The sequence below is a fragment of the Brettanomyces nanus genome, chromosome 1, assembly GCF_011074865.1.
Source record: "Brettanomyces nanus chromosome 1, complete sequence".
Classification (NCBI taxonomy): domain Eukaryota; kingdom Fungi; phylum Ascomycota; class Pichiomycetes; order Pichiales; family Pichiaceae; genus Brettanomyces; species Brettanomyces nanus.
Window position 1 is genome coordinate 668,165 of NC_052374.1, and position 24,393 is coordinate 692,557.

General features: G+C 41.9%; 9 protein-coding genes across 9 annotated transcripts; 6 read left to right on the forward strand and 3 right to left on the reverse strand.

The window, feature by feature from the left end:
- Window positions 1-718: 718 nt before the first annotated feature.
- Window positions 719-3,872, forward strand: FOA43_000318 (uncharacterized protein; the record flags this gene model as incomplete). The annotated part of the gene is made up of 3 exons (XM_038920651.1): window positions 719-1,379; window positions 1,920-2,072; window positions 2,503-3,872. 3 exons carry the CDS (start codon window positions 719-721, stop codon window positions 3,870-3,872), a joined length of 2,184 nt encoding a protein of 727 aa, XP_038776579.1.
- A 109-nt stretch (window positions 3,873-3,981) lies between these two features.
- Window positions 3,982-5,523, forward strand: FOA43_000319 (uncharacterized protein; the record flags this gene model as incomplete). The annotated part of the gene is made up of 1 exon (XM_038920652.1): window positions 3,982-5,523. One exon carries the CDS (start codon window positions 3,982-3,984, stop codon window positions 5,521-5,523), a length of 1,542 nt encoding a protein of 513 aa, XP_038776580.1.
- A 42-nt stretch (window positions 5,524-5,565) lies between these two features.
- FOA43_000320 (uncharacterized protein) lies at window positions 5,566-10,055 on the forward strand (the record flags this gene model as incomplete). Its single annotated transcript, XM_038920653.1, has 2 exons — window positions 5,566-5,572; window positions 6,109-10,055. The coding sequence occupies 2 exons, from the start codon at window positions 5,566-5,568 to the stop codon at window positions 10,053-10,055; spliced, it is 3,954 nt and encodes a 1,317-aa protein (XP_038776581.1).
- Window positions 10,056-11,834: 1,779 nt separating this feature from the next.
- On the forward strand, window positions 11,835-14,414 carry FOA43_000321 (uncharacterized protein; the record flags this gene model as incomplete). Its single annotated transcript, XM_038920654.1, has 1 exon — window positions 11,835-14,414. The coding sequence occupies one exon, from the start codon at window positions 11,835-11,837 to the stop codon at window positions 14,412-14,414; it is 2,580 nt and encodes an 859-aa protein (XP_038776582.1).
- Window positions 14,415-15,435: 1,021 nt separating this feature from the next.
- Window positions 15,436-16,344, reverse strand: FOA43_000322 (uncharacterized protein; the record flags this gene model as incomplete). Its single annotated transcript, XM_038920655.1, has 1 exon — window positions 15,436-16,344. One exon carries the CDS (start codon window positions 16,342-16,344, stop codon window positions 15,436-15,438), a length of 909 nt encoding a protein of 302 aa, XP_038776583.1.
- Window positions 16,345-16,534: 190 nt separating this feature from the next.
- FOA43_000323 (uncharacterized protein) lies at window positions 16,535-17,227 on the forward strand (the record flags this gene model as incomplete). The annotated part of the gene is made up of 1 exon (XM_038920656.1): window positions 16,535-17,227. The coding sequence occupies one exon, from the start codon at window positions 16,535-16,537 to the stop codon at window positions 17,225-17,227; it is 693 nt and encodes a 230-aa protein (XP_038776584.1).
- A 1-nt stretch (window position 17,228) lies between these two features.
- Window positions 17,229-19,064, reverse strand: FOA43_000324 (uncharacterized protein; the record flags this gene model as incomplete). The annotated part of the gene is made up of 1 exon (XM_038920657.1): window positions 17,229-19,064. The coding sequence occupies one exon, from the start codon at window positions 19,062-19,064 to the stop codon at window positions 17,229-17,231; it is 1,836 nt and encodes a 611-aa protein (XP_038776585.1).
- A 774-nt stretch (window positions 19,065-19,838) lies between these two features.
- On the reverse strand, window positions 19,839-22,058 carry FOA43_000325 (uncharacterized protein; the record flags this gene model as incomplete). The annotated part of the gene is made up of 1 exon (XM_038920658.1): window positions 19,839-22,058. The coding sequence occupies one exon, from the start codon at window positions 22,056-22,058 to the stop codon at window positions 19,839-19,841; it is 2,220 nt and encodes a 739-aa protein (XP_038776586.1).
- Window positions 22,059-23,268: 1,210 nt separating this feature from the next.
- Window positions 23,269-24,387, forward strand: FOA43_000326 (uncharacterized protein; the record flags this gene model as incomplete). Its single annotated transcript, XM_038920659.1, has 1 exon — window positions 23,269-24,387. The coding sequence occupies one exon, from the start codon at window positions 23,269-23,271 to the stop codon at window positions 24,385-24,387; it is 1,119 nt and encodes a 372-aa protein (XP_038776587.1).
- Between the last annotated feature and the right edge of the window lie 6 nt (window positions 24,388-24,393).

Genomic DNA, 24,393 nt, shown 5'->3' on the forward strand with positions numbered 1-24,393 from the left:
AATGTCCATATCTCAAAAGAAAGTTGGAAGATGTGCAAATATAGATTAATCAAAGATAACTGGTCTTATAATGAATCAATTGCTGGTCGCAAGGAAGTCATCAAACAAGCGACAGCGCCCTCCTTAACGATTACCAATTTCCCTCTATGGCCACCGATATGCAACTTTTGGGTGGCTGTGAATATCTAAAGCAAATCATAAGTCTGTTTTAGTATGGTGTGGTGTGGGTGCACAGCCGTTTCCAATTAATGGCCCACAGAGATAATTACAAATTGGGTAACGACGCGTGAAGAATAAGGGGCAGAGCTAAAGGAGGTGTTAAACTTAAACGAGAGCAAGGAATAATATGGAAGACCAGACGCACGATCGACGGGTCGACCATCGGGGGAGATTTTTTTTTTTTTTTTTGCAAAATCTCTCAATTTTTCTTCTTGCAAAATCCTCTCGGCGCTCGCCTTTTCGAGTGAAGAGGCATTTTGTCACTAAAACGATTTTTCTTTTTAAATTTTCCTTTTTTTGTTTTTTTTTGTTTCTTTACAAAGTTTGTTAGGCTATATATACTACAGTTGTGTTAAGTGTGAGCTTGATCTTTGAACGATTACATAGTTCATCAACATTTGGAATTAACCTTCTCGATAGACCATCAATCCATCCATTTACACGTGGTTTCTCTTTCCGCCCTAGATCAACTTTGTAACGCATTTTTCTTTTCTGTAAGATGCAAGTGTCCCCAAAAATTCTGGAATTTTGCTCTCCATTTACCAAGCAGCAGACTCAAGAAGTGACGGTTTCTAATGACACTTCAAGTTACTTGGCCTTCAAGGTTAAAACAACGGCTCCAAAGATCTACTGTGTCAGACCCAATGCCTCTACCGTTGCTCCCGGTGAGTCTGTTACTGTGCACATCATTCTTCAAGGTCTAGCTGAGGAGCCTGCCATTGGCACCAAATGTAAGGACAAGTTTCTTTTTGTCTCGGTGCCTTGTGACGATACCGTTGATCCTAAATTGGTTTCCAACGAGTGGGCATCTCTCCAAAAGGCTGTTGGTGGTTCTTCTAAAGGTATTAAGATGAAGGTTTCCTTTAACTACGGAGCTGCTATCAATCCTATTCAAGAGGAGGAGAAAGAACCTGAGGACGCTGAGATATCCGAGGTTCCTGAAGTCCCTGAGCATGCTAAGGAGACTACTTCAGATGCTGCCGCTGCAGATGCTGTGGCTTCGGCTGCTGCTGCTACGGGTGCCACCGCCACAACATCTTCTACTGTTCTTCGTCATGTCAAAGGTTCCAAGGGTTCTTCAGATTCTACGGAAACGGAAAAGACGGAAAAGAAGGCACCTTCTTCAATCAATTCTGGCTCGCACACGAAGGTTGCTAGTAGTATAAATCCATATCTTGCCGGATTCTTGATCATACTATTGGCTTTCTTGATACTTAGATATTGTCTCTGAGCGTTTTACCTGTTTTATTTTAGTTGTTTAGTTTTATTTTGTGCTTATTAAAGCCTTGGTAGGAAATGAGAAGTTTCCGGTGGAGCTAAGGTTTTCCCCCGTAGTGCGCCACCGGGTTTTGGTCGCTTATAAAATTCTTGGCATACATACATCAATGTTTTTGCTTTGTTATCTTTGCTTATCTATTGATTTATTATATCGTCCATGCCATTTAGACATCCTGGTATATCTTCGGGAGCCGTATGTATGCGTTCCAAATCAGCACCTCAAAGTGCTGAACAAGCATCAAACTATTCTCGTAAGCGTGTGCGAAGCGAAACTTTAGAAGCAGAAACAGAAACAGACACGGAGACAGGGACAAGGGCGAGGACGAGGACGAGGACGAGGACGGAGACGAGGACGGAGAAAGAAGCCGAAACAAACGCTCAGGCTGAAAATGATAACGAAGATGATGATCTTTTCATTAAAGATGTTCCTCCTGCTCCTAAAAGGCAAAGGAGATCGGTTCTACCGCCTCCTGGTTCGGAAATGGTGGAGATATCCTCGGCAGAGGAAAAAGATGATACTGAGGTTAGTGACACAGAAAGTAGTGACGATGAGGTAGTTATTATTGGTTCTGATGGTAAGACAGAGAAAGCAAAAACGACGGACGATCTGCTCAGAGAAACAAGGAAAAGAAACAGCTTTACACTGAAGGAGATTACGTGCCCAATCTGCATGGAACCTATAGAGCGCTGCGTGGCGAGCCCGTGTGGCCATTTCTACTGTGCTGATTGCATTTACAAGGCTATGGCAAGCTCAAATGTGCCTGGTTCAACGAAAGGTCGTTGTGCCTTGTGCAGAAAAGTGGTACAGTATAAAGATTTGGTTTGGTTGAAATTCCGGTACAGGAGGAAGCCCTAAGCATCAGCGATATATATATACATCTCTTTACTAAGTAAAAGATAATTCTGTTACTTATCCAAAACGGGGCTGTGCATCATCATTAAGTGGGATAGCACGGCGCGATGAGCATTGCTAACTATTAGGTGTCACTTATCTCTACTCATCAGGCGTGTTTACGATAGTTATGTTTCCAGGAAGGTCAAGTACCACTTACTCTTCTCAGCAGAAGAAGAATTCTAGTCGTCCTCAAGCGGAATACTCTATACAGGAGGTGTCTGCTCAAAGCTATCCACCCCAGGGCTATCCACCCCAGGGCTATCCACCCCAGGGCTATCCACCTCAGGGCTATCCACCTCAGGGCTATCCACCTCAGGGCTATGAGCCGCCTCCTGCGTATAGTGATGATCGACCACAAGCTGGTTCTTCAGCGGCCACCTCAAACTACGAGCGTCCTGCTTGTCCCACCCCGCAAAACTTGGTCCCAGGAAAGTTGTATGAGAATCAGAATTCTAGGGCAGCCAATACGGTAAACGGTGTGACATACGAGAATCCAGATGAACCTCCCCCAATGCCTTCTCAATCAGTGATGTCGTATCAAATCAACGGTGAAACGGTTCAGGACTTTGAGTACTCGCAGTGTAACGGAGTCAGGAAGGCTTTATTGATTGGGATCAATTATATTGGGACCGGCAACCAGCTAAGAGGCTGTATCAATGATGCTAACAATATGCGACGTTTCTTATTGACCAACGGTTATCCCTCTGAAAACATTGTTATGTTGACCGATGATCAAAAGGATTTCATGAGTATTCCTACGCGTCAAAACATCATCAGAGCCATGCAGTGGCTTGTCAAGGATGCTCGTCCCGGAGATTCTTTATTCTTTCATTATTCTGGTCATGGTGGTCAGGAAGATGATTTAGATGGTGATGAAGCCGATGGTAAGGACGATTGTATATATCCCGTCGACTTCAAGCAGTGCGGTTCCTTAATCGATGACATCATGCATGATATAATGGTGAGACCACTTCCGGCAGGTTGTCGTTTGACTGCTATCTTTGACTCCTGCCACAGTGGTAGTGCACTGGATTTACCCTTTGTTTATCGTGCTCAGAATGGTGGTTTGAAAGAGTATAACGTTTGGAAGGAAAGTGGTGGAGACGCAGTGAACATTCTGATGGGATATGCCTCCAGAAACCCCATGGAAATGTTCAGCGGTGCGAAGAGTATTTATAAGCGCTTCGCTGCCAATACAGGTGGAAATCAGGAAGCTATCAAGCAGCAGAAGATGTCCGCTGCTGATGTGATCATGTTTTCCGGTTGCAAAGATTCACAAACATCTGCAGATGCTCAAGAGATGGGGCAGTTCACCGGTGCTTTGAGTTTTGCTTTTATCCAAGTGCTTTCTCAAAATCCTATGCAAAGTTACTTGACCCTCCTACAAAACATTCGTGCAGTATTGTCTACAAAGTATACGCAGAAGCCACAGTTATCTTCCTCTCATCAGATCGATCCGAATATCAGATTCATTATGTAAGTGGATATTTAATTAAGTACTCGAATTGATTTTCTATCAACGAAAAATCGCGCAATTCAATCATCTTGATCGGTCATCGAACCTGTACGTACGTCTTTTCTTTGAAGTCATGAATCGCAACGACTTTGATCTCTCTGTGTATCTTGTCACTGACTCGGGCATGTTGCCTGATGGTGTCAGTTTCGTTGAGCAGGTGAAACGGGCAATTGATAACGGTGTAACATGTGTTCAGCTTCGTGAAAAAAGCATTGAAACCAAGGACTTCATTGAAAGAGCTCGGGCAGTGAAGAAATTGACTGATGCTGCTCGAATTCCTTTGATAATCAACGATCGATTAGATATCGCGTTGGCTGTTGATGCTCATTTGCACATTGGTCAAGACGACATGGATGCCCGTACCGCGAGAAAATTGCTTGGAGATGACAAGATCATCGGAGTGTCTGTTAGTACTGTTGAGGAAACTGAAAAGGCAATCGACGATGGTGCAGATTACGTTGGAATTGGTCTTTGTTTTAATACTCAGACGAAGATTACGACTAAAATGCCCAAGGGACCTAGAGGAGCGCAAGATATTCTCAGAGCAATATATAATAAAGGTTCCAATATGAAGACATGTCTTATTGGAGGCATTAGCCAGTCGAATATACAGCAGGTTCGATACCAGTCAGGTATTCCTGAAAATCGTCTTGACGGTGTTGCTGTTGTTTCTTGTATTATGAAGCAGGATGATGCTGCCAAAGCCACCATGGAGCTAGCACGGGGTTGGAACTCCGTGCCGAAATGGTGTACTACGATTCGGAAAGTCAATTTGACTCACAAGCAGCTCACCCAGAACGTCCGTAATTCGAGACCAATTGTTCATCACATCACAAACAATGTCGTGAAGAATTTCAGTGCCAATGTTACTTTGGCTATCGGTGCCTCGCCTATTATGAGTGAATGTATCGAAGAGTTTGACGATCTTGCTAAATTTACCGGCGGTCTCGTGTTGAATTCCGGTGAGATTAGTCAATGTGATGTTCCATTGTATATTTCGGCTCTTCGTGCGTACAATGAGCATAACAAACCCATTGTTTATGATCCTGTGGGATGCCCTGCATCCGTTTACCGTAGAAATTTTACCAAGATGATTCTTATGGAGGGTTATCTGACGGTTATTAAGGGTAATCAAGATGAGATTTTAGCGGCTGCTGGTATGGACTTGGGCGTTTCTGGTGGCTGTGATAGTGTTAGTAATATCCGCTTTTCCAAGCTTTCAGAGATTGCCAAGCAGTTTGCTCTTTCCACTCGATCGGTTGTGGTCGTTACCGGTAAAACAGATATCGTTGCAGATGGTATCTTCTCTGGACAGACAGACTTGGTCGATTGTGATGTTCAAAATCAACGTTTTGAATGCCTTGAAGGCGGTAGTGAGATGATGTCACAAATCACAGGAACCGGATGTTCGTTGGGTTCGGTTATCTGCTCGTTTGTGGCTGCAAATAGAGAAGACCCATATCAGGCCACCTTAGCAGCATGTATGCTATATAAAGAAGCCGGAGGCCTTGCAGGCCAGTTGGCTAAACATAAAGGTCCTGGAACCTTCCAGTACCTATTTTTGGATGCTTTGAATCAATGTTCATTGGGGAATTGCGTTGATTCTGAGTTCTAACGAATAGCAATAGATGATTAATAAACATTTGAGGACATAAACATGAATAGTAAAATTAAACAATCGCAAAAAAGGAAAGAGAGAAAAGAAAGTAATAAAGGAAGAAAACCATACCTTGAGTGTAAGTTTTTAGGAGAGACAGTAACGCAATTAACATTACAACTCAGATATATGTGGGAAAGAGTCATGGCTGATGCTTAAGATACAAAGACCAATCCTTAATTCACAACTACACATATGTTGCTGCCAATTTGAATCCCGTGTAAACAAGAGGCGCGATGGGAAAAAAATTTTTCTTTGCTTTCCTCGCCGCCTTGATTAATTTCCCTTAGTTTCGAATTTTTGGATCTTGCACTTTAAGTTTTTTTTTTCCTTCCCTAAAAGTTCACGGTTACAATCGGGGTAAGAAACACTTGTGCATTCAGTGTTTGGAAACAGTAAAACTTAGTTCAAGATAGCGACAACGGAGTTATTACAACAGGTCCAGAAACAAACGCGTCAATTTTCGTGCAGATTTGCAACTAATTTACCAGTTTTTCCACGTGTTTTTATTTTTGAACGTTTACCCGTGTTCACTAATTTAAGGGGTGATGATTGAATTGCAATCGGGGCTAATAGAACACCAGTCTTCCGACTTTGCGAAATCGCTCGGTACCGATGCCAATGGTACGGTAACATCTGCAGACTCCTTTGCGATCGCAAGATCCGCAGATTCCAGCTCTGCTCCTGCTTCCCCAATTTCGGACGAGCCCAAGGGTGTTATTCCACTGGAGATCCCTATGCCAGAATCCTCTGATGCTTTACAACAATTACTCAGAAGGTACAGGGAGCTAGAGGCTAGTCGTACTCACGAGCCAGAGAAACTAGGCATATTGAAAGTGCTCAGAAAAATCAACAGACAGCAGCAACAGTACGAGAAGGATCTGTCAGAGGAAAACAAACTCTGGAGAAAGAACCACGAACATGTTAATCTGGGCTTATTGAAGAAACAGATTGCCGGATTTCAGCTGTTGTCTAGGGACCTCGATCTACCTCTCGGATTGCAGCTGCAGCTGGATGAGAAGAAGGTGAAAGAGGCCCTTATGGAATACTCCAAACAGCCACAACAACCGCAGAAGTCGGATGGTTCTCAAATACGTTTACCGATAGACGACTATGAAAAAAAGGCCTCGTTGTTCGGCATTAAGTCTCGGAGGCTGACTGCGGAGTCTGCTTTGGACGCCGTTGGTACTGACTTTGCCGAGCAGCAATTACGAACAAAGATTCAGATGAGAGTCACAGAGCTAGAGAGTCTTCCCTCCAACTTGGGAGTTTATGACGGAACTACTCTTTCCAATGATCTAAAACACACTAATGATGATGTTATTGATGGCATTGACAATTTGAAGATTCAAGCTATTTTAGAACTCAAGGCCTTAAGACTATTACCGCTCCAGAAGCAGCTTAGAAATAGGCTAGTTGTTAGCTCTACTAGAAATAGGATAATCGTTGACGAGTCATTGAATAAGAATTCCGTTTTCAAGACTTGGAAAAGAACCTATTGCATCCGTAACAAACAGAGAGTGGCTCAGACAGCACGTTTGGCTGAAAAACTTCAAGAACAGCAGAAGAAGGAGCTCACAGAGCAGATGCGGATGCTGAGACAAAACAGGCTCCAAGGACTGATCGAGGTGATCACGGAGGCACAAAACGAGGTGTTGGCTCGTAAGAGTTTGCGCATTTCCCTTGGTAAGTCAGTGCATCACCTGCACCTACAATCGGAAAGAGAGGAGAGCAGACGGATGGAGCGGACAGCCAAACAAAGACTTCAGGCTTTAAAGGCTAACGATGAAGAGGCATATATCAAATTATTGGATGAAACCAAGGATCAACGTATCACTCATTTGTTGAAACAAACAAACTCGTTTTTGGACTCGTTAGCTGATGCAGTTAAAATGCAGCAGCAGGAATCGAAGATTATGGAGAGGATCGAAAAAGGTGATGTGGAGACTGCAATCGACACAGAGTCCAAACCCACGGATGAGGAAAAGGATAGTAAAGTTGATTATTATGAGGTGGCACATCACATTAAAGAAGAAGTTAATGCGCAACCTCATATGTTGGTCGGTGGTACGTTGAAAGAGTATCAAGTGAAGGGATTGGAATGGATGGTGTCTCTTTTCAACAACCATTTGAACGGTATTCTTGCCGATGAAATGGGCCTTGGTAAGACCATTCAATCCATTGCATTGATTACTTACCTTCTAGAACAAAAGAACGAGACCGGCAAGTTTCTTTTAATCGTTCCTTTGTCTACCATTACCAACTGGACCATGGAGTTCGACAGATGGGCACCGACTGTGAAGAAAATTGTTTACAAGGGAAGTCAGCAACAGCGTAAAGCTATGTCATACAGCGTCAGGTCTGGCGACTTTACGGTCCTTTTGACTACCTACGAGTATGTGATCAGAGATCGACCAATGCTGGCAAAGTTCAAATGGGCGCATATGATTATCGATGAAGGCCATCGTTTGAAAAATACTCACTCGAAGCTTTTCCAGACGCTTACCCAATATTACCACACGAGGAATAGACTTATCCTAACCGGTACTCCACTCCAGAACAGTCTTCCCGAGCTATGGGCTTTGCTTAACTTTATTCTTCCTAAAGTTTTCAACTCGGTCAAGTCGTTTGATGAGTGGTTCAATACACCGTTTGCTAATACCGGTAACCAAGAGAAGCTTGAACTTTCCGAAGAGGAAAGTTTATTGATCATTAGACGCTTGCACAAAGTTCTTAGACCTTTTCTTTTGAGACGTCTTAAAAAGGATGTTGAGAAGGACTTGCCTGACAAAGTGGAGAAGATTATCAAGTGTAAACTTTCTGCACTTCAGACCAGAATATATAAACAATTACTTGATCACAATGCGTTGTTCATTGGATCGGGATCTGTTGGCGCTAATAAAGCAGGGCTACGTGGCCTCAACAACAAGATAATGCAACTCAGAAAGATTTGCAACCATCCGTTTGTGTTCGAGGAGGTGGAGGATTTGGTGAATCCTAGTAGGCTCACTACGGACCTTATCTGGAGGTCTTCTGGTAAGTTTGAATTACTAGATAGAATTCTTCCTAAACTTCAGGTCACACACCATAGGACATTGCTGTTCTTTCAGATGACACAAGTTATGGATATTATGGAAGACTTCTTAAGACTTCGAGGAGTTAAGTACTTGCGTCTTGATGGTTCGACTAAGGCTGATGATCGTCAGGATATGCTTAAAGCCTTTAATGCCCCACATTCCGAATACTTTTGCTTTTTATTGTCCACGCGTGCTGGTGGATTGGGTTTAAACTTACAGACTGCTGATACAGTGGTTATATTTGATACTGATTGGAACCCTCACCAAGATTTGCAAGCTCAAGATAGAGCGCATCGTATAGGACAAACACATGAGGTTCGTATCTACAGATTGATCACTGAGGATTCCGTGGAGGAGGTGATATTAGAGAGGGCTCATCAGAAATTGGATATTGATGGAAAGGTTATCCAAGCTGGTCGATTCGATAACAAGTCGAGTGCCGAGGAGCAGGAGGCGTTTTTGAAGAGAATGCTTGAATCTGAAAAGCAAAAAGCCGAAGAGCGTCAGACAGATGAGATGGACGATGAGGAGATGAATGAGATTTTGGCTCGTAGTGACGAGGAGAAGATATTATTTGAGGAAATGGATACGGAGAGACATAACAGTGAGAGAGGAAACAAATTGCCACGGTTAATGACCGATGAAGAGCTTCCCGAGGTACTCAGAATGGATATGGACATGCAGTTGGAGCCGGATCATGAAGAAATTCATAGGAGGAGAAACCGGAAAAGGGTCATATATGACGATGGCCTTACAGAAGAACAATGGTTGCAAGCACTGGATGATGACAACGATACAGTGGAGGCTGCTGCTCTTCGTAAGAGAAAATCGCTACACAAACGTCGTTCTCGTCGGAGCGCCAGAAGTACGGGAAGTGGAACTCCATCAGAGAATGAGAGCACTACCGACTTTGATGTCAATGAAAGCGATGACTATCAGGATGAAGAAGAGCCAACTGCCAAGAGGAAAATGAGACCACCCGAAGAACATCTCGTTGAAGGATACGACCAAGTGTCTGACGATGCATCTGCCGAACCCGATCAAGAGCTATTTGTTAGTATGGGACTCGAACTACTTAAGGAATTGAGGGAGATGAAAGACGAAAGGGGAAGAAAATTGGCCGATCTGTTCATGACATTGCCACCACGGAAGATCTATCCGGATTACTACGAGATTATTCGCGAGCCTGTGGCCATTAGAGAAATCAAAAACAAGCTCAAGAAGAATCGGTACGAAAGCTTCGATGATTTCAAATTGGCTCTTGAGACTATGTTCAAAAATGCCAAGACCTACAACCAAGTAGAATCGATGGTCTATGACGATGCTACGAAGATGCAAAAGTTTGCCGAAGAGAAGTTTGCTGAAATCAAGCAGAAATTGGTAAAAAGAGAAGATAAGATGATCACGGAGTGAGTGAACAGACTAGCCGCGTGTATATCTATTGTATATTTTTCATTTGTAGTTTAATGGCGTTATCTGAAATACAGAAGCATATCTTAAGCTGTACCCCAGAGGAATGAAAAGCTCCAAAATACTTTAGACATAATCTCAGATGCTATAATTAGCCCCGTTGGCGGAGGTAGGTTTTCAGCTCCAGAACATCAAGGTTATCTTATCCCAAGCGAGCCAAAGAAGAAAGAGAAGATATGCCTGACATTCTTCTCAGCCGCTCCAAGTCACAGCGAAGAAAAATTACGGCAGTTAGAACAATGTATCTCCTCATTGCATTTTTATTTAACGGCTGCGGAGATGACCAGAAGTATCGAAATGCTGGTGAAAATAGTACTTTTGGGAGTAAGTTAAAAAGTGATAGAAGTTTATAGAACATTATCTCAACGTAAGGTATACAAACTGGGATTGAAATAAATTATCAATGACGTAGAGTAGATTCTCCGCGTCTTCTTCTGCACATTGAAATATGCGACTGAAAACATGGTAGGCTTGTGACACAGTGCGTCTGAAGAAAATCATCCAATCAACCCCAAAAAGAAACAGGTAACTGCAGGATTTGTTGTTCTCATTTCTTTTTCTTACTTCGGAAGATGTGGTGGTGACTGTGGATCTAAAAACGAGGGCCCTCACAAAGCGTATGCTTGGAACTTGAACACCCTAGAAGTAGAAGTGCGACTCGGAAAATTACGCCAGTACGATACATATGGGACAGCGGGATGCAATGCATTAATAAAACGATGGGGGGGGGGAGGGGATCAGGGCACATAATAGTGTTTTGGAAGGAGGCTAAGTGAGTATTGGAAGACTCCCACAGTTCGTAAAATTATTTTACAATTGTGAATAAGAATATTAGCTCATAGACAAGATATTAGCAGAAGATATAGGGAGAATTCCCAGTTTTAGATGATGAAGAAAAATAATTAGACAGAGATTTCTTTCACTTTAGCCGAGGAGCAACCCAATTGCGATATTATTAGATTAACACCACTATTTATTACTTCAATATGCGTGGAACCATCAATGATTAGCACCGGCATAATTATTGCGAGATGACAATTTCTTTTGTCTTAACTGTGAATCGAGAGAAAATTGCGCACTTCTGATGGGCTCAGAAAATCAATAACCTGTGAGGTTCAGGAACACCCAAAAAATAATATGCTTGTAAATTAAATAGGATATGAACTTCCTATGAGACTTGAGGTTCCCTCCGCAAGATATCCAGCCTACAAGGATATTCAATGAACATGAATTTTTGGGCAGTAATGTCATATTGCGTATCACAGCTGCTTTGTTCAAGGAGATTCAAACATTTCAGGGTACTTCTCATCCAAGCTTGAAGGAATCGTAAAGAAAATATGGTCCGAAGCAATCTACAAAATAAGCGACAGTTTGACTGGACAGAGTCTTGAGCTATCCACAAAAAGAAACGTGACTTTGTTCCGTGCACATAATTTTTTTTTCTTGCTTTTTTTTCTTCTCTACTCTTCTTGCATTTCGGTCATGTACGTCTTGCTCTAGACCTATCTTTCTTAGACAGAAAGCTGAAAATATAACGATTTCAACCCCGCAGTTCAGTAATTGAGATATAATAAAAGTACGCTAGTCTGCTCGGATATCTGAATAGTGACTTTAGCCAACATCGTCAATAACCTTTTCTCTACTTTGATTTATTCCATCCTCTGCAGGTACCAAACAACACATCGTTGAGATTTAAATGAACAGATGGATGAAATATTAACTATGCCTAAGAGCTTCGACGCGCAGAAATTTGATCAGAACAAAAGATCCATAGGTGTCCAGGGAGAATTACCGATTCAACGAGCGTTTCAGGATTTGAACTCCGAGACGCTGCGGTACAGGCCACAGATTGAGCTCGATACAACTTTTCAAGGTCTGGCTTTACCAAGCGGGGGAGATTCTCCTAATATCAAAATGGACTTGCAGAAAGTCCCTGTTCAGAGACGTACTTCTCTTCCTGGTCAGAATTCTCAAGGAGCTTCTGACATGCAAGATCAAGAGCAACAACAACAACAGCAACTACAACAACAACTGCAGCAACAACAACAGCTGCAACAACTGCAGCAACTGCAACAACTGCAACAACTGCAACAACTGCGACAACAACAACAACCGCAACATCAATTACCAGCACCATCTTCTAATTACTCTCAACAACAAATGTCCCAGCAGGTGCAGCGACAATCACTTTTTCCTTTGCAGCAGCCGCAGCAATCTTCAGCAAATAATGGATACTACTATTCTCAAATGGAAAACTCACCTATGGGTGCCTCGACCCCTTCCTATAGCACAATTGCAGAAACATTTGCAAATTGGCCAGATTATGCTCGTCAATCGCAGGGATACCAAGATAATGCAGTGTCACATGTATCCATGGGTACGAGCCAACATGATGGTTCTCCTTTTCAACCGATAGCAGAGCCTCCTTACAACGAGCATACAGCCATTGATAATGTCAACAGAAATCATATACACTCACAAGATCATCAACAATCAACACGACAGCAACTGCAGCAACAACCAGAGCAACCACCAGAGCAACCACTTCCACCTCTTCAACCTCAGCAGAGGCTTGCTATCCCTCAGTTGTCACAGACCCAGCCTATTTCTATGTCAATTCAGTCCGAAATTCCGGAATCCGAGATAAGATGGCCACAGTCTATAGAGGATACTATTACTACAGGTTCTTCTTCGCCTGCAAACAGCACCAGACACGACCTTAGACAAGAATTAGGAGGAACGGGTGGAAAGAGAACTGAAATGAAGATTAAGGAAAAACCCTCTCAGAAATCAATTACCAACTCTAAGAAGTATAAAAAGTTCAGGGAGAAGCTGTTACAAGAGGTGAAGGAGACGACTGAAAGATACATCTCGCTTGCAGATTTGGGTAAGTACTATAAAATGAACACGAAGTCCACTTTGAAAGAGAAAGAGAACTTTAAGAGCATCTTTTCAATTAGGTGTCTGATGGAAATTGCATACCCAACTGATAAAAACGAGAGGGGTACCGAGGTATTACGCTCTTCCCTCTATTTGATCTACCATACTATTAGCGAGTTCCTCAAAGTGGAGCCAATTGGGCCCTCATCCATCGGCAAGTTGATCCGAATAACCTTCCCTAAGATCCGCACCAAGAGGTTGGGAATTCGTGGTCAGTCGAAGTATCACTACGTTGGTATCAAGTTGAAAGAGAAATACCTTAGGTTAGTAGAGAGGTTGGATGACGGAGATTCTAACCTGAAATTTAATCAGTTACTTGTCAACAACTTGAATATGAGACAAAGGATTACACACTTGAGTAACGTGAGCTTTGGTGATGTCTTAAAAGCCCAGGCTGAGGTGGGTTCTAATGGCATGGGAGCCGAAGTGAGATTAGAGGAAGATTTAATGAAGATGGATGAAGAGACGCAGGCCACTTATGTTGCATTTGTGAAAAGGTTGTTTGTGGAGAAAGATATTGCTGGAGCTGTGAGTTACTTGCTCGGGAATTCCCAAATCATTCATTACAGCAATGAATTACGTATCTACAACAACCTTGTGGCATGCTTCAGAGATATGGTTTATAGACAACCACTCGAGAGGTTTGTGTCATTATTCAGGAATGTGGCTGACAACTATATTAGTGAGTACATGAAGCAGCTAAGACACGTTGAATTGGAGAGCCTTGATTACCGGAAACGGATGAATCTGGCGAAGTTGTTTGCAAGGTCCGTCTCTCGTCTCTCCGAGCTCAACAAGTTTACTGGAGATCTAGATGTGATTTTAGCGAACTCTTGTGGTGAACTACTCCAAGACCTTGAGGATTTCGATATATTAGGAAAAGCACAGAAAATCTTTGCTCATAACCTTGACCTTTATTCCGAGGATGGAGAACTACTGCAGACCTGCCGTGTAATGATTTCGAAGCTGACACAACTGTTCAGAACACAGAAGTACACTCCCACAATTATTTCGCACCTTCCGGATCCAGTGGAACTAAGAATTCTAGTACCGGAACTGGCTCACCTTGCCATGTATAGTGAGATAGGAAGTGTGCACAGACTGTCTGACTTTAACCGGGATTGTATGTTGGCGTTCAAAGACTATTCAGTACGCAAAGTCAGAGCAACTATGATGAAGCTTTTCGATGAGCTGTTGAGGCATCTTATTTCACACTGTGCAGACCCTGCCAGAATACGCAACTGGCTTATAATCAAGAACTGGGTGAACGATTGGTGGGAATTCACCGAGTTCTGGATCTTCACCCGCTATCTTTTGTACGAGAACTTCTTGGACGCTGTTGAAGGGGAGGAAGAAACATAGGATTCATGATAATTTTGTCCACCTATTTTCCTTTATATCTACTTTAATTTATACTATTCGTTACTTTGAATTTACATTATCTCTAATAATAAAGCGTACTCAATCTAAAATGTTGAAGAAGGCCCGATACCTGAAGTCAAGTATATAAGGTACAACCAATCCACATGCAAGTCCAAATATCTTCTCAATTATGGTATGGTAGAAGATGGATGTAACCATAAATATGAATGTCCAGATACTCACAATAGAATACGTGATGACTTTCAACCAAATAAATATACTCTTGGACCAGTCATTGGATGAACGTATCTCATTCTGTAGGTTGATTTTCTGTAAGTTCAGCAAACTGATCCAATCGAAAAGTAAAGTGATGGAGAAACAACTTGTTATTAGAGAGTGACCACTTATCTTAATACCACCAACCCAGTGGTTTCCATCCTGGGAAAGACATTTGTGGTAGCTTAAAGCTGGGTCTCCAGTGGAGCATCTACCACCCGTAAGCTTTAAGATACGATCAAACACCGGATCTCCAAAAAACCACACAATGAGTCCTGTGACCCAGGTATAGACAATCACCAATTTTAGAAGTTGTATGAGAAGCACTTTTGACTTTGACCTTGGTAGAATCAAATTCTCGGTATGAACGGGTAAAATGGACGACGGAATCACCGACCCACTAGCCCCATGGCTCACAGAGTAACGAATTCGGGTTGATTTATACCGATATATATAAGCACTCATGCAGGAAAATACCAACAAAAAAATCTCGAACGAATATCCCGCAAAATACCGATTGAGAACACCTTTCCTACTTAGAAAAGGAGTGTTTATGAGGTCAATGTGGACAACCAGCATCCATAACAATAGACGTACCACTAGCCCCAAAAACAAAAGGCATGGAAAGAGCAGCAACAAACAAAGATCCGCTCGCATTACTGATGAACATACAGTCAAAGCAGATAAAAAAACATAGAACGTGTTGAATTAATCATAGTATACGCAACGACCTCGCTTGGTTAGTTTATATAGAGATCTGACAATTTTTCAGAATCTCGAAAAACTGCTTTTCGAAGCCCGAGTACTTACATCCTCTAAAGGCTAACTCTAGTTTTCGTCGTGTAACTTTAGTAAGTAATCCACCACTTTGGTCCTTGTCCCCTATCACAATGACACTAGATATCGATTTTTCGCCGCAGATTAAAACAATCTCGAACTTGTTTTGTACATTGATGTTAACTTTAGTAAAACTGAGATCGCTATCTAGTCGCGATGGAGTTTGAAGCTTCAAGCTCAACACACCGAACACAGATTTCTTCACTTGTAGCAGAATAAGATGACGCCGAATCTCAGACACAAACTTGAACATCTCCGTGTTTAAAAATTGAGTGGATAATGCGTTAACTGGGATGAAATTTGGAACCGTGGTCTTGAACACGTACCAGTCGTTCGTCTTGACCCTTTTCTTGAGGATTATATAATGAGGCGTGGTGTATTTTCCAGAATATACGTCATACGTGTCAAAACGTATGCCTAAAAATCTATCTTCATCATCAGCAGAAGGATCATTGACAGGAAATGCGGTAATACCACCCAATCTATAGCAACTTTCAAGCTGCACCTTGTCAAGGAACTGACTTTTCAAAGCTTCATAATCCTTCACGTTTTTTTCCCGGGCCAACTTCCTTCTTTTATAATGACCTTCCAATTTTTCTTTATCTAACCGCTCTTGCTCGGTTATACCTTTAATCATGATTCCATTGATCAATTCTTCAAAATACTGGTGGTTCGTGAGGTCAGGATGCTCTTCTATGGGCAGCTGCTCAGGCGCAGTAGCATCCTTGTTGGCCTTGTTCGATTCTTTCTGTAGTCGTTCATATCGCTCACTAAGTTGATCGATCTCAGTCTGCAATAAACTGATTTCAGCTTTCATCTGTTTCGAATTGCTGGGCATACTGAAAATGATGATCTATTGTATAATCAAAGAAGCTGACCGAGACTCACTGATCGCGAAGATGGAGATTGTGATATTCTGAAATGCATTTTTTTTGTTCTCAGCCAGCCAGCTCAACGCTGTTTTTGAAGAGACTTCAATGGAAGAGACACAATCTCACTACCGATGGATGAAGGAGGCGCTCAAGGTAGCTCAATCTGCTCTGAGTTCAAAAGAGGTGCCTGTAGGTTGTGTCTATGTCTATAAAGGTCATATCATAGGTAGAGGATTTAACAAAACTAATCTCACTTTGAACGGTACTCGACACTCCGAATTTATAGGCTACGACGAGATAAGACAGACTTTCAAAGATAACTTCAGAGAGGTATTCAAGGAGACAGACCTTTATGTGACTGTGGAGCCATGTATTATGTGTGCTAGTCTCTTGAGACAACTGGAGATTAGACGTGTTTTCTTTGGATGTGCCAATGAAAGATTCGGTGGTAACGGATCGGTCTATCAAGTCAACACCGATGTTTGTGAATTAGCCGAACAGTATCATGTGCATACAGGAAAAACCTATGTCTCTTATCCGGGAATCCTTAGCAGAGAAGCTGTGATTCTTCTACGGAATTTCTATATTTTGCATAACGACAAATCTCCAATTGCAAACGATAAAAAACATAGACGCTTGGAGTTACAGAACTTTCCTATCTTAAATTACAGTAAACATCTTAGCAGGGCCGAATTTACTGAAATGTTTGGTGAACAATACGGTTTCATATATGATAACAACGACTTAATGACTTTCAATGATAACGGACGTTTGATCAATAAAGTCACGGACAAAACTATGAATAAAAGGCAAAAAGTGTGCTCATAATTTAGTTGCCGTTAGTCATGTTATCGATTTTTTGAATATCATCGGCAATAATTTCACCATTTTTTTGAACTTGATTACCCGAGAAGAGCTTTCCATCCTGTGTTAATTTGTTATCAAATGTAAATGCCTCAGATGCCACGTTGATATCCAATTTTTTGAGTTCTTCAGTCGCCTTTGAGTAGAAACTCAAGTAGTACTTTCCTAACTGCTCCAAAGAACTGGCAATCTCACGATTTTTGATCTTGTTGAAGTATTCATACTCTGTCAATATATCTCTTTCGTACTGAAAATATATTTTCTTTGCTTTCTCCTTTTCTTTCGCCAACATATCGATTCTCTCATCAAGTTTGTCGATCCTCTCGTTAGTTAGGTTTCCTGCCTGTCGACTTCCTAGTCCAGTCACAGATTCCAATTTTCTAGTTAAAAATGACAGCGTACCTTCAGTAGTGACTGTAATGGATCCTCCATTCATCAAATGCTCTTTTTCCTGCTTGGCCTTATCCAAATAGTTAGAAAGCATGTCAAAATCCAGTGCCTTAGCATCCTTCAACTTCAGTAGGTTCTTCAACTGCAGTATATAATGTTCAAGATCTTTCAAGGCTGTCAAATAGTTGTACTCGATTCTGTGGTCAAGGTGATAAATATTTTCTGATACTTCGGACAAGTTTCCGGAGAAATCACTAAATTGCTTCACTAGCCTTTTGGTGTTTCCGTCAAGATCCTCTGGTTCCGAGTGGCTTCCGTCAAGATCATTACTGAGCAACAATGTTAGCTTGCTGAACTCATCTCCAAATTTTGAAATATCATCCGCAATATTATGTTGTCTGTGAAGCACCTTGCCATAAATACTGTCGATTTTGCTGAGATTCTCTTGCAATCTCGATACCTTATCTTGAATATCTTGGAATTCTTTCTTATCGTGGGGCTCCACAATAGGCTTCTTAAAGGAATTCATGATGAATTCAGTGACCGTTTCAAGATTTTGCGAAGCACTATTAGTAGTATCAAGGCCGCTGGCAGGAGGTATCTTTAAGTTAGACTTATACGTATTCCAGTGATCGGTATCTGCTAGAAATATATGGAGAACATCAGACTTTTGAAGAATAGGATGATAGCATACCCGGTAAAGAAAATTTGATAGGGAAATTGACCTCTTGGTGGTGAATTCATCCGAAAATCGACCTCCTTTAATATACTCAAGTCTCTGCTTATTTGGTAAAGGAGGTATAAGTAATGTAGGATAATCGTTCATCAAGCATTGATAAAGAAAGAAAAAATCGGAATACCTTCTACGAGTCTGAAACTCCTTTTGCGGGAAGGCAGGATCCTGGGTTTTCACTATTATTCGATAGCTCACAAATGCATTTGAAGAGTCATGCTCGGTAAGAGGTTCTCCAACGATAGTTTCAATTTGATAGGAGGGAGCGGACGAAGCCAAAGAAGAGAAAGCTCCGGCTTGACTACTACCGGAAACATTGTCCGGCGCATAATCACTTTGGAGTTCAGCCTTACTTTCACTACTATTCCCAGTCTCATTGACATTCTTAACATCGGCCTCAACGTCCAATGCTTTATCACCTTCGGGAGCATTATTCTCTGCATTTGCAGCCAAAACCATTTTTGAAGTAATCAATCCGGATTCATTGTCGGGTCCATCTTGATCCTCCTTATCTTCAATTGTCTGATCATTCTCCTCCTTTAGGGACTCCAGGGGCGGTGGCTCACTGCTGCTATCAATGACCACTTTCGGAGAATCTTCAGCATTGATATCCACTTCTCCCACATTTGCCTTACTTTCTTCCTTGTCCCAACTGACTGATGTAAATTGATCGGCCATTTGATAATTATTGTTAGATACAAAGATAAAAATGATCATAAGTCTTCAAACTAACTTTGCTATGTTATCGAACTCGGCTTATATCGATATCTAAAGACATCTTTACACCACATACATGAGGGATATCAAACCCACAACTGTTAGTCTCCATTTTTACCCTTTAAACTTTATGGTGATTTGTACATGAGACAGACCTGAAAAAGGTTATCAAAGTTAATGCAAAGCAGTTCACTTCAGCCAAATACTGACTAATGAACCAGTAAAAAAAAAATAAAATCCGGTTACAAAAAATGTATAGGGTGATGACGGCGATCAACATTACCTCATACGCAAGACATCATCCCCAGAAGAGATAATCAGAACCTCCAGTGGCAGTAAGTTTGAACAGATATTGTCATTGGTATCCAAATATATTTTTCCTGCCTCAAGACAAAGTAGCCTAGAAATGCAAAAGTTATTGATATAAGCGTACTCAGGGGGACAACCTTAACGATCAAAGTGGGAAATGGAACGACATCAAAAATAAAAGAAAAAAAACACCTCCACAATAACAACTGCATCACACGATGAGGTAAAAAAAGAGAAAAAGGGTAGCGTAAAATAAACGAAATAAAGAAGGGGGAATGTGGCAGGCATTCACACAGCTTGTGACAGTATTATCAATCTTGGTGATGCTCTATATTTATGAGTCCCTAAAGTCGAGGAAAAAAGGGATTGAGGAGAGAAATGAAATGAGGCAAAAGTACCACGACAAGTCAGTTGCATTAAGATGTATTATCTCTTTTCTTCGGATGTAAGCTCTGCATCTTCTCCCACGGTTTCGGTGGCCCTTGAAGATTCACTTTTCAACTGTGTTTTTGGTGTGACATTGTCCCGTCCCGCAACAGTTCTCTGATCTTCAGACAGAACCCACTGATATGGGTTCTCAATAGGCCTCAATTTATAAGTTTTTTCATCCTTGTCATTCTTTATCACACCGTATTCAAGGTTTTGACATCTATCAAGACATTCAATCACAGCGTCAACATTATTATACGACATAGCAGACACCCTGTAAAAGCCAGCGACCACACTCAAAGGCAAGAAACCTTCATCGTTCATATTCTTCCTCAAAAATATATCCTTGATCAAATTTTGAGGAGAGAAGTAGTAGTCGATTTGACGGGCAAGACTTTCCAGCTGTGCTTCCTTAGAAGATTTTCCATCTTCTGCAGCATATGGAACAGGTGACTGAGCAGAAACTATTGGACCATATGATTGACCATAAGGCATATATCCCATAGGAGGATACAACGACTGCATCATATAAGGCGACACAAAATTATTTCTGCGTCCATGACGGTTATTATGATGCCTTCCATTACTGCCCACGCTCATATTAGAAGCAGTGGCAGCATCAGTTACGCTGCCTGAATCGGTTGTAGCGGTGGAGTTAGAAGAATCCGAAGGAACATTAGTGGTAGATGCAACAGGGGCTGTAACACTACCATTGACAGGCGCTGCACTTCCATTACCATTCACGTACATCATCGGCACAAAATATTGCCTGTTATATGGCAAGTAAGGTACGGCACCGTTACCATATCTTTGGTCAGTGTTCTGACTATTGTGAGATCTGTATGACCTTTGCTGGTAAGTATTACCATTTTGAGATGCAGAGCCATTACCATTGTTTCCAGAACGCTTGTTATAAGGTCTATTGTTGTTGGAGAACCCCTTATTACCTGCCCCACTGTACTGCTTGCCTTGGTAATGTTCATGAGATCCATAGTTGTTGGGACTTTCCTGATTGTATAAGTTGCCATGCTTTTTGCCCTGTTCCACGACCGACTCATCGGGAGTACCTTCAGAGAAACTATGGATACTAGGATCTGCATCAGCAGCAGAAGTAGTAGCGGACTCAGGAGAAGCCTCTAGCCCAGAATCAAAAATCTTCTCAACAGTCTCGGTAGCGGCCTTTACGGTGGCTTCGACTGCTGCGGCACCAGCAATAGCCTTCTCATTGATCTGGGTCTTATTATGTTGCTTGGGAGCAGCAGATTTTTGCTGCTGTTGTTGTTGCGGCTGTGATTGCCTCTTGGATCCACGCTTATCTTGGTCCCTCGACTTCTTCTTGTTTTTCTTCTTTCCAGAAGCAGACTTTCCGGATCCACTGCTGCTATTACTAGCACCGCTCTTAGCAGAGGCAATAACGACAGATGCTTTAAAAGGAACCCACTTCTCCTTCCCTGCAGGAGCCTTGAAACGAGAAGAGCTCAAGTTTGTGTTGTTTTCCGAAAGAATGGTCTCAATGATTGGGCTTTTGCTAGTAGGATTAGCTTTAGGAGTAGTTCCCCAAGCATTTGTCGAAGGTGGAGGAGCAGGAGCAAGCTTTGCTCTTTTGAAATGTTCCTTGGACTCCTTAGTTTCCTTAGTTTCCTTAGACTCCTTAGTTTCTTTGGACTCCGTGGTTTCCCTGGACTCCGTGGTTTCCTTAGTTTCCTTAGTTACTTTAGTTTCCTTGGACTCGTTAATATCCTCGGCTTCATCAAACTTTTTAGTTTCCTTAGTTTCCTTTATTTCCTCTGTTTCCTTAGTTTCCTTAGTTTCCTTAGTTTCGGGAATTTTCTCAGACAAAATTGGCCCTTCAGAGTCGTCAGACTCCTGTTTGGGCTCAAATTTCAAGTTCTCTACCACCTTCTTTTTTTTGTCATCATCATCATTATCAGCAGCAACAGGTGTCAAAACAAAATTCTCGGTATCATCCTTGGTAGTCGGTTTAGATGTTAATTCCGGCTCCGCAGAGGCTTCCTCGGAGACATGCTCAGATTTTGATGATTTCGAAGAAATCGAGGGAGTCAAGAGTTCGGAAGTCGTAGGAACAGATACACTATCAGAGGTATTTTCTGATGGAAGAAAAGCGGACTCTTCCTTAGAAGATTCCTGATTTTCCTTCAAATCATACGATGAATTTGCAGCACCTGCAGCATGTGCGTACGATAGTACCGTGGACATAATTAGAAATTAAACTTTCAGCTTTCAATTTTCGGTTTCCGCTTTGTGATTGACTTCGGCTTAAGCAAATTCTTATGCTTATGCTTCTTGTTGCTTTGGTGAAGGGCACTTGCTCTTACTTTTGTTTGAATGTAGTTTAAAGAGTCTTTTGTTGGAAGAGCGATGGAACCAAAAAGAAGCCAAACGGGTGATTACAACTGCGTAAGATTTCGAGTTGAAAAAGACTAGTTTATCTGGGCTATCTTGTCTACTAATGAGGAGAATCAAAGGAAGGCTAGAAGTGTAGTCTAAGCAGAAAGAAGTCTTGACACCCAAATCGAGGTATCGGCAATTTTTTTCCACCACTCCGCCTGCAGAAAAAAATTACCTGCCGGGCTTAAGGTAAGGTTGATTCTGGGAAAATTTTTTAGCGAGGGAAATAGGTGAAAAATTCAAGAATCCCCGGTAGTTCAGACGTATTGATCGAGGATTTTTCATACTTCAAAAGAAAGGATTTCCGACTTCTCAAAAAACAAGTAAGAACAGGAAAGAAAAGATGGGGAGTTCCATGATAACCAGGAAATTACATTTGCCATTGGCTGTCTACAATGATATTCAACAGATTTGCTAGCTACTGTTTTCTCTTGTGTCCATTATGCCCGACACCTCTCTTTTTCATAGAGCAGAGCATCGCATCGAGAATATTTAGGGTGAAAAAAAAAAGTTTCTGGAGATCTTTGGTGGGGAAATAGAAGAATGTATTATAGTACACATTAATTTTCCAAGTCAATTGGAGAACTTGAAGATACGAACTTCTTAAGAAAAACACGAAAAATGAACTAGAGAGTGAGAGTTTGATAGTGAAGAATTAACAATGCGTTTGAAGTCAGCGAGCACCCAGCGCAGTGGGTAATCAGTGCAGTGAGTGGGGATTCTCTATCAATCTAGTGAGACTAAGTGTATCAAAATGCAGATCTTAAATATCTAGGTGTGAGGTGTAGTCGCTGAGAGAGGTGGCCGCTGGCATTCATTTTTTTAGGATGGGTAACAGCGCATGCAACTAGAATACTGTCACATAGAGTGAAGAATGATTTCAATTTTTGCATCTAAATGATTACGTAAGGAAGCTCGGATAATGTCTAACTTTGAGCCGAAACAGCCGCTATGAAGTTGAGAATGCATATGCATCCAAAGTGTTGTAAATTTCACTCACTCTCTTCATCTGCGCATCATGACTTACCCAGATACATTTGAAGGCTTTGCTGTTTTTAACCCCTCTCCAGAGACTTGGTCTACTGTTAAGAAGTACGAGTTCACTCCTAAACCATTTGAGGATCATGACGTTGATATCAAGATCCAGACATGTTCCATCTGTGGCTCGGATGTTCATTCGGCTACAAACGGATGGAATAAGACCAATGCCTATTATCCATTGGTGCCTGGCCATGAAATTATTGGAAAAGTGGTTCGTCTCGGACCTAAGGTGACAGATTTCAAGCTCGGCGATCGGGTTGGTGTTGGTGCTCAAGCTCAAGCATGTTTGAAGTGCAAGATTTGTAAGTCTAATAATGAGATTTACTGTCCCCACTTAGTCCACACCTTTGGTGGAGTCTATCAGAACCAGGATGGAACCGAAACACATTCTCAAGGCGGATATTCTAACTATGCTCGGATCAACGATTACTTCGTCTTCCATATCCCAGAGGAGTTGTCCAACGAGGAGGCAGCCCCAATGCTTTGCGCTGGCATAACAACTTTTTCTCCCCTAGTGAGAAACATTCCTAAGGAATTACCGGAGGGTCAGAGCAAACCACGGGTCGGTATTGTGGGCCTCGGTGGTTTGGGAATGATGGGTATTCAATGGGCCCATGCATTGGGTTGTGAGACTTTTGTCTTCTCTAGAACCAGCAGAAAGAAAGCTGACGCTATCAAGCTTGGTGCCGATCAGTTCATTGCTACGGCTGAGGATCCAGATTGGGTCAAGAAAGTCGAATTCGATTTAGATTTAGTCGTCTGTACTGCAAACTCCGCTGAAGGCTTTGATCTCAACACCTACTTGCGGTCTTTGAAGATTGGTGGAAAATGGGTCAACGTTGGATTGCCGGAAACTCCTTTCACAGTTTCTCCTAGATCTTTCATGGCCAATGCATGCTTCATGGGCGCTTCTCATTTGGGTTCTCACGTAGAGATGATACGCATGTTCAAATTGGCTGTCGAAAAGGGTGTGAGAGCGTGGGTTGAGAAAATTCCAATTAGCTCCGATGGTGTCAAAGAGGGCCTTGAAAGATGTCGCTACAACAAATGTAGATACAGAGTAGCCTTGACAGACTTTGACAAGGCTTTTGCTTAGATTACA